Genomic DNA, 9,523 nt, shown 5'->3' on the forward strand with positions numbered 1-9,523 from the left:
CCAAACCGAATTAAGGAGTCAAGGTGACACATCTGAGAAAGTGGAATCAACCGTCTGGCTTTACTCCACGCGGAATGGGCTTGTTGATAACGTGGCAAGATCACCATTACTGATCGTACGTTTGTGGACGTAACATCTGATCCACCTGTTTTCCCGCTGCCATCGTTCCTTGGAGGTAAATGGTCATGTATAAGAGCCAAACCGAATTAAGGAGTCAAGGTGACACATCTGAGAAAGTGGAATCAACCGTCTGGCTTCACTCCACGCGGAATGGACTCGTTGATAACGTGGCGAATAGGCACAGGACAAGTGAGGTGGAACTGTTGATAGGTTGAAGAGATTTGGGAATTTCCAATGAAGGTCTCCACCTGTGAGTGCGGGAAAACCGAGAAGCTTCTAATGTAATCGTCTACCAATAGTTCCCGTGAATTTTCTTTCGGTGTCAGGTTTTATCGACCACGGAGTTACGCCAAAAAATAAATAGCAAAAACTGCACCGTTCCAACACAATTCGCAAAACTAACCAGAAGATCATCACAATGTTATTTTCATGAAGGAAGCTACTCACAAGGTTGCGGAAAGCTCTCTACATGGGAATTAGCACGCTCTTGCCAAGGTAGAGCGTCGCTCTGGATCGGACTTCTAAGAATAATAGTCCTCGCCTCCTGTTTGTTACCTGTGACTATTTTTCGTTCCACTTGGAGGACTTCAGTTTAGCCTTTTAAAATCCAAGACTGACCTCTGGCAACGTACTGGGGTGTATCTGCCTGAGTACAGGTGACCTAAATTGTATTCCAATTCTTTTCTGCGATCGATTATGCCAGGATTGATCGCATTAGGCGCAGCTGCCACTTTTCTGACTTAGTATGAAAACTCTTTCAAGAGTTTTCAGCAACCTTATGAGTAGTGTGGCCCGTTAAGAAAATAAACGGCGTTATTTCGAATAGCACGCCAACTGAAGCATGAAGTGGCCTTTGTGCAGCGTAGACAGTTGAAGAATATCAGAGACTACAGATTCAGCTACAACCCCCCGTTTTGTTTGCTTCAAATTAGAGTATTTCGCGAACTACTCCAAGGCGTTTTTCAAGATGATGATAGATAGATTTTGAGTAGACACGTTTGTGATGAGACGAAACCGGTTATCGAATAGTTTCTGCCAAAATTCTGTGTGGTTTTCTCTATGAAAAATACTACTGAATTCTACAGATACTCTCAACTGTATGTGAATTTAGTTTTGACAGGAGACTCAACTGAACGCAGCTGAATCTGTCGTTTAGCCGAATGCGGCACATCAGGCCATCTGATGTTTCATTTGGTACGATATTCAAAATATCGCGGTAAGTCGTTGTCTAGACGTAACACACTACTCATATGGTTGCTGCGGCGTTTTCAGAAACCTTATGTGCAGTGTGGTCCGTTTAGAAAATTGAGTTCTCTTCCACATCAGCTGCTCCGCATACTCCATTCCCTTACTCGTCGTGGTGAGTATTATTCACCGCAACGCACATGGGCCTATTAGACTTTGGCGATAATCGTATTCGAGGGTGAGGCATGTTCAGATGGCACTCAAGAGTAGCGCCACCTCAGAGTGAGCATCGCTCCACCACGAAAGAATTCCACACATACTGTAGAGAGCAGTACTGGCGACGGATGTTTCAAAAAAACGGATCAAACTGAGAGCGCGAAAGATGTCAGCTACAGACAGAGATAACGTTGCGGCAAGGAAGTAGACTGGTTCCTCGGAGCTCAATAGAACCGTCCAAAAGCTGGTTGTCGGAGAGACTATAAAACGTTCCTCATTTACCGATGTGCATTGCTGGTGAAGAAAAAACACAGGGTGGTTTGTGAAATAACTGGAAGATCTCAGTCTGGTGATCAGTCACCTAACATTCGGGGAAGACGCAAGAAGTGATCGACTACATCCGGGTTGTCTCTTCGAAACGACCTGTGAGATATGGGGCTTCTCTGCAATGGATGTATTGTCTAGGAAAGAATAATCGATTTCGGTCAATAGGTTGACAATCTTTGGTCCTACCGTTTTGTCGCGGTTGTTTCCATTTGCTCCTTCAATTGCGATCCTTCTTTCAGATTGGTTGTTGGAGGACTTTTCGCATTGCTGACTTCTGTTATTAGAAGTACAGAAGTAGCGTTTGATTGGTCACACGAGTTCGCTACAAGATTTCAGTAAAAACTTCTAGTGAATCTTTTCCAGATAAGCCCCGCCCCCCTTTTTCCCAGCTCCAATTTAATGTACGCACACCTTTGCCTATTTTTAATGAAAACAATTCCTAATCCGCATCTGGGCTCATTTTGTGCAACTATTTTCTCCGTTCGGACGTAAAACCTTAAATGAAATTTTTGACGCTTTCAACTCTGGTTCATGACAAGGAGACGGTAATACGTTTTTTGCAAAGCCACGGAGTGATCCATCGGCAGCGTTTATGCAACAATGGCCACCAAATGACACTTTCAACTGTTTCTGACAGGTAGAAGTGTAATGCAGTGTCGCAAAGAAATCGGTCTTCGAAAGGGATTTTGACTAGAGCTGTCTAGGATAGAGTTTAAGGACAGTAATCTATTCATTTATCGCTGGTCCAAAAATTTGGCAGAAATCGAATTCTGCTCAGAAGAATTATCTATTAGCCACACGACCGGTTTTGACTGGAACAACTTTTTTCGAGAAGTTTGCGCCTGGCGGCTTTTGCAGACTCCAACAGTTATCGGCGGCCATGTCTGGACGTCGAGATCGATGGAACGCTGATATCTCGCCGCAAAAACCACGCAGGGCGAGTTCTTCCTTAGCAGTGGATTTTCGGAGGGATCTGTCGGGAAACTGAAGAGGTGTTCCTGCATGCAGTACCAGATCGAACTGCGGCCACTTTGCTGGAACCAATCCAGGCCTGTTTCGCTCCAGGCTCAATCATCATCTCCGATATGTGGGTATCATACCAAGGAATTGAAAAGATGATTGACATGAATTATACTTATAAAACGGTTAATCATACCGAAAACTTTGTGGATCCAGCGACTGGAGCTCACACACAAACCATCGAATCTTTTTGGCACGTCTACAAGATGCAGAATGGACGCCAATGCGCCACACACCGATCTTCAGTGGACAGCTCGTTTTGTGAGTTNGTTCTTCCTTAGCAGTGGATTTTCGGAGGGATCTGTCGGGAAACTAAAGAGGTGTTCATGCATGCAGTACCAGATCGAACTACGGCCACTTTGCTGGAACCAATCCAGGCCTGTATCGCTCCAGGCTCAATCATCATCTCCGATATGTGGGTATCATACCAAGGAATTGAAAAGATGATTGACATGAATTATACTTATAAAACGGTTAATCATACCGAAAACTTTGTGGATCCAGCGACTGGAGCTCACACACAAACCATCGAATCTTTTTGGCACGTCTACAAGATGCAGAATGGACGCCAATGCGCCACACACCGATCTTCAGTGGACAGCTAGTTTTGTGAGTTCGTTTGGAGAGAAAGGTACCGAGAAACAGACCTTTTCATGCAAATTATTAATGACATGTCGCAATTTCACTCTCTTCAATAAAAACTAAAAGTACAAATTTCATATCCTTTTTTCTAATCGTTTTTTTGGTGGCGGGGTTTATCTGGAAAAGTTCTAATCTGCTTACAGGTTATTGAAGGATTTTTCAAATTGCTGACTACTATTATTAGAAAAACAGAGGTAGCGTTCGATCGGCCACAAGAATTGGCTGCAGTCAAAACTTCCAGTTCACTGAATGCAGTTGTAGAAGGAAAAAAGCCTGTTAGTCACTGCACATGAGTGAAAACATTCTTCGAAGGCAGTCACTTCACGGGCAAAAAAAGCTTGAGATACCTTTTATTCAAACTTCAAGTGTGTCTGCCCACATTTTCGACGGTTCAGTTGGTATCATATTAGTCACACAAGGGTGTGCAAAGCTGTGATCGATCGACAACCCGTGACTTTGACGTGCAACGGTCCGCATCAAACTGGACTGTTGCAGCCTGATAGAATCTGCATCTCTGTTGTCGCTTTCGCTGTCATCAGATAAAATAAGAAAGATCAATGGCGCAGGCATGTTACGTCTGCATGTCAAAACACTCAGTTACTTCCAGAAGAAACGGTACTGACAGCAACCCTTCTTCATAGATTGCAGCGTCCGCAGAAAAGTTCACACGTTAACTGGATCCCGTCCCATGAAGTGGATCCCACAGGCGGCATCAAGACTTTCCAGAAAGCAAGTGTGTACCTTACACCATGCAAGATGTTGAACAATATCATCGCCACCTTTCCACTACCAGATAACAAGTCAGGCTTCGCACACAACGCTTGCGAAAACCATGATATCACATACAGGAACGCCGACTACACTGACAAGGCAGAGAAGTTTTTCCCTAGTCTCAAGTGAGGAGAACACTTTCATAAAAATAGGGGAGTCAAACAAACTGAAAAACAAAGAGCAATCAATCAATCAGTTAATCAGTCGTTTAGTTGTAACACCTCTTCGGTACACAGCTGCCATGCTACTTGAAGGAAGCATGAGGGCTGATATGCTGCCAGGTTGCCCTAACACAAACAAGAGCAATCAAGATGCTGAGGTTAGGTTCGTCCTTCTGGTCACTAAGTTAGCACCTCATGAACTGAACTACCTCGAGCTTCCAAAGAAGACTTGGCTGTAAGATCCCACCGGCGTATCTGCATTTCCTCCAAGAAACTGAATAGTACACATGCGTCGACGATAAAGTGAAAGCCGGATTATGCAGAATAAAGCCTACATGTGCGTACCCTCTGCGTTAGGTGGCAACACTTGGGTAATCTTCAGTCCCATTAAAGTTCGACCAATGCGGTTTAAGTTCTTGCATCTTAATAACCCGCTTATTCACGCGAGTGTGCATTCTATTGCACACCGAGAAAGAACCGATTAGTGGACATTTTCGAGAGCGATAAGGTTGGGTCATCTGTTGTTCGAGTGACTGGAACCAAATTGATCCAGAGGTGCATGATTCCTGTGTCTGATCAAGGAACTAGCGAGGGATGGGAGAGTTAATAGTGTCTTCCAACGTACTTGCTATTAATGGCGTCCAATTCGGCCAAGGCTGACTTCCAACCATCATTCTCGTCTTGGCACGAAGCCAACGACTTCAGTTTCTCGAAGTAATATTGACTAGCTATGCCATGTGCCCAAAAATCCCAAGGGATACCCTTAGACTGCCTTGACCGGCCAGTTTGTTCTCAACCCATACACAAGGTGTGAAGTGCAATAGGGTACATATCTCTCCAATGCCAATTGCTGCATTTTACGACGAAACGAGTTCCCCAATCATCGTTATTTTACCTATCTGGTCTAACCAAAACCGAACGACCAAATAAAGTGAAATCCGGTCCAAGCGGNCTCATGAAACGGTTAATCATACCGAAAACTTTGTGGACCTAACGACTGGAGCTCACTCACAAACCACTGAAGCTCTTTGGCACGCTTACAAGATACAGAATAAAGGCCAATGCGCCACACACCAATCTTCAGTGGATAGCTAGTTTTGTGATTCGTTTGGAAGGGAAAGGTACCGAAAAACAGACCTTTTCATGCAAATTATTAATGACATGTCGCAATTTCACCCTCTTCAATAGAAACTAAAAGTACAAATTTCATATCTTTTTAATATTAGGTGGGGTTCATCTGGAAAAGATCCCTTCTAGGTCACTGAATGCAGTTGTAGAAAGAAAAACAGCCCGTTAGTCACTACAAATGAGTGAAAACATTCTCGAGAATACACTTATTTTAAAAATCAATTTGGTTTTTCACGAGAGACCCAAGTGAATCTCTCGTCTATGCTGCACACAGGCCGTTGCAGCACATTCAGTTGTAGGACATCATAAACCAGAGATTCAGTTGAGTTTCTCGTGAAAATCAAAGTGATTTGCAAATGAGTGTACTTCTCGAGAACAATCCAATTTGGGTTCAAGTAGGACATAAGGTTGATGGAAACTCGGGGACTGCGCCTACCTGATGAGCCCCAAGAAGGGCGAAATCGGTCGTGGGCTGTCGAAGAGTTTTCAGCAACCTTGTGAGTAGTTTCCTTCATGGGTGAAAGCATTCTTTGCACGTAGTCCCTTCACAGGCAAAAACAGCTTGAGAGACATTTTATCCAAATTTCAAGTGTGCCCGCCCACATTCTCGACGGTTCAGTTGGTATCATATTAGTCNTCTTTTTTTGGGTGGCGGGGTTTATCTGGAAAAGTTCTAATCTGCTTACAGGTTATTGAAGGATTTTTCAAATTGCTGACTACTATTATTAGAAAAACAGAGGTAGCGTTCGATCGGCCACAAGAATTGGCTGCAGTCAAAACTTCCAGTTCACTGAATGCAGTTGTAGAAGGAAAAAAGCCTGTTAGTCACTGCACATGAGTGAAAACATTCTTCGAAGGCAGTCACTTCACGGGCAAAAAAAGCTTGAGATACCTTTTATTCAAACTTCAAGTGTGTCTGCCCACATTTTCGACGGTTCAGTTGGTATCATATTAGTCACACAAGGGTGTGCAAAGCTGTGATCGATCGACAACCCGTGACTTTGACGTGCAACGGTCCGCATCAAACTGGACTGTTGCAGCCTGATAGAATCTGCATCTCTGTTGTCGCTTTCGCTGTCATCAGATAAAATAAGAAAGATCAATGGCGCAGGCATGTTACGTCTGCATGTCAAAACACTCAGTTACTTCCAGAAGAAACGGTACTGACAGCAACCCTTCTTCATAGATTGCAGCGTCCGCAGAAAAGTTCACACGTTAAGTTAACTGGATCCCATGAAGTGGATCCCACAGGCGGCATCAAGACTTTCCAGAAAGCAAGTGTGTACCTTACACCATGCAAGATGTTGAATTGAACCATCGCCACCTTTCCACTACCAGATACCAAGTCAGGCTTCGCACACAACGCTTGCGAAAACCATGATATCACATACAGGAACGCCGACCACACTGACAAGGCAGAGAAGTTTTTCCCTAGTCTCAAGTGAGGAGAACACTTTCATAAAAATAGGGAACTCAAACGAACTGAAAAACAAAGAGCAATCAATCAATCAGTTAATCAGTCGTTTAGTTGTAACACCTCTTCGGTACACAGCTGTCATGCTACTTGAAGGAAGCATGAGGGCTGATATGCTGCCAGGTTGCCCTAACACAAACAAGAGCAGTCAAGATGCTGAGGTTAGGTTCGTCCTTCTGGTCACTAAGTTAGCACCTCATGAACTGAACTACCTCGAGCTTCCAAAGAAGACTTGGCTGTAAGATCCCACCGGCGTATCTGCATTTCCTCCAAGAAACTGAATAGTACACAAGCGTCGATGATAAAGTGAAAGCCGGATTATGCAGAATAAAACCTACATGTGCGTACCCTGTGCGTTAGGTGGCAACACTTGGGTAATCTTCAGTCCCATTAAAGTTCGACCAATGCGGTTTAAGTTCTTGCATCCTAATAACCCGCTTATTCACGCGAGTGTGCATTCTATTGCACACCGAGAAAGAACCGATTAGTGGACATTTTCGAGAGCGATAAGGTTGGGTCATCTGTTGTTCGAGTGACTGGAACCAAATTGATCCAGAGGTGCATGATTCCTGTGTCTGATCAAGGAACTAGCGAGGGATGGGAGAGTTAATAGTGTCTTCCAACGTACTTGCTATTAATGGCGTCCCATCTGGCCAATGCTGAGTTCCAACCATCATTCTTGTCTTGGCGCGAAGCCAACGACTTCAGTTTCTCGAAGCAATATTGATTAGCTATGCTATGTGCCCAAAAATCCTAAGGGTTACCCTTAGACTGCCTTGACCGGCCAGTTTGTTCTCAACCCATACACAAGGTGTGAAGTGCAATAGGGTACATATCTCTCCAATGCCAATTGCTGCATTTTACGACGAAACGAGTTCCCCAATCATCGTTATTTTACCTATCTGGTCTAACCAAAACCGAACGACCAAATAAAGTGAAATCCGGCCCAAGCGGCAATTCACTCACTGATACCCCCCTCAAACCTTTCCTGTGTTCAACCTGGTAACCACTCAGTTATCAGCTATCCGATGGTTATTCTGCGCGACCTCGTGAGAAATAAACTATTTATCTAACAAATTCGACGAACCGTGCCATTCCGTCTGGGCGTAATACACTACTCATAAGGTTACTGAAAACCCATCGACAGCCCACGACCGGTTTCGTCTTTCATGGGGCTCATCAGTTAGGCGCTTATGGGTAGTGTATTACGTCTATACAACGTATCGCGATATCTCGAATATCATACTAACTGGAACATGAAGCAGCCTGGTGCAACACATTCAGGCGAGTTTCCCGTCAAAAGGAAATTGATGTATAAATGGGGTCTGCTTGTCGATTCTTACTGGGAAAAAATCGTAAAGCGGTAGCGCCCTTTCGGTACCTAACTTCCATGCCACCAGAAGGAAGCACGAGGGCTGGGATACCGAGAGGTTGCCCAAGCCGAGTTCGAACCACGAATTTTCCGATCACCCTCGAACCATTGAGCCATCACACTAATTGTCTACACGGATAAAGAACATCAGCTTGCCTACGGCGTGTCATCAAGGGGAGTCGAGCGTTATCAGTGGAACTCCAGTGGTAAAAAACCTAATGCACCTCTGAAGTTATTAGCTGGATCTACCTAGATATTCCACCAACGTGATGAACTAAAGCTTTCAAACAGAAGCACAAACAATGAACGGCGCATGTTCAGCGCTATTACAGAGACAGGCATCGGTAAACAAACGATAATGAAACAGTGTTGTGTACATAACACGGTCCACCTGGTTTGTAAGTTGGAGTCCTAACTATTGAGCTACCTCGACCTCGGGCACTGTCCAATCACAAGGTTGACGAAGCGTGCTTTGAGACAGAGTGGGAGTTCATGAACTTGGTCGATTTTCTGGTCTGAAGCTCGTGGAGCTCCATTGGGTGATCAACTTCAACGACAACCCGCTTCTCGTGCTAGAACACGATCTAAACGCCCTCACTGAGGCCTACCGCAGTTACGCTCCCCCTTATATGGCCTTCTATTCCGGTCATGACGAATAGCCTGTGATTATCGCACGATTAACCCCCGAGTCTCAGGCGTTTCCGTGACTGACTCCTTAGTTTCAGATACGATTACCTGGTATGATCTTGTGTGCCCGAAATTCGCCCTGAGTCAAACAGAGACTGATGGATCGAGACCCGGTAATTTTCAACAGAGATTTCATCCGGTCAGCAAGTCAATCCACAATGAATAGGTGAGAAGCACTGTACAGTTGTTTCATCTTAATTGGAAATCAGCAGCCGCACGCATCTGACGAAACTCCAGTGGGGACTTTTGAACCTGCGACCCTCCGACCTGAAGTTTGAACACTAAACCGCTCAGCCACAAGCGGCTGATCAACAATGTGATTAGCTCGCACTCAGACAGGACACAGCGCCACTCATCCTTCAATCATGGGAACCACACCACGTGTTGACCGGCCCCTTGAGTTCCGCTCATCTTGCGAAA

The 9,523-nt window shown here is 44.7% G+C and overlaps 1 protein-coding gene across 1 annotated transcript in view; it reads right to left on the reverse strand.

The window, feature by feature from the left end:
- Nucleotides 1-4,481: 4,481 nt before the first annotated feature.
- Nucleotides 4,482-9,523, reverse strand: part of T265_03227 (hypothetical protein) — a gene marked incomplete at both ends in the record, with an annotated part of 6,090 nt that continues 1,048 nt past the window's right edge. The window contains 6 exons of the mRNA XM_009167660.1: nucleotides 4,482-4,568; nucleotides 5,843-6,113; nucleotides 6,532-6,644; nucleotides 6,962-7,052; nucleotides 8,295-8,382; nucleotides 8,431-8,545. Coding sequence (XP_009165924.1) covers nucleotides 4,482-4,568; nucleotides 5,843-6,113; nucleotides 6,532-6,644; nucleotides 6,962-7,052; nucleotides 8,295-8,382; nucleotides 8,431-8,545 — 765 coding nt within the window. The remainder of the gene's footprint in view (nucleotides 4,569-5,842; nucleotides 6,114-6,531; nucleotides 6,645-6,961; nucleotides 7,053-8,294; nucleotides 8,383-8,430; nucleotides 8,546-9,523) is intronic.

This window comes from Opisthorchis viverrini (genome assembly GCF_000715545.1).
Source record: "Opisthorchis viverrini unplaced genomic scaffold opera_v5_45, whole genome shotgun sequence".
Lineage (NCBI taxonomy): Eukaryota > Metazoa > Platyhelminthes > Trematoda > Opisthorchiida > Opisthorchiidae > Opisthorchis > Opisthorchis viverrini.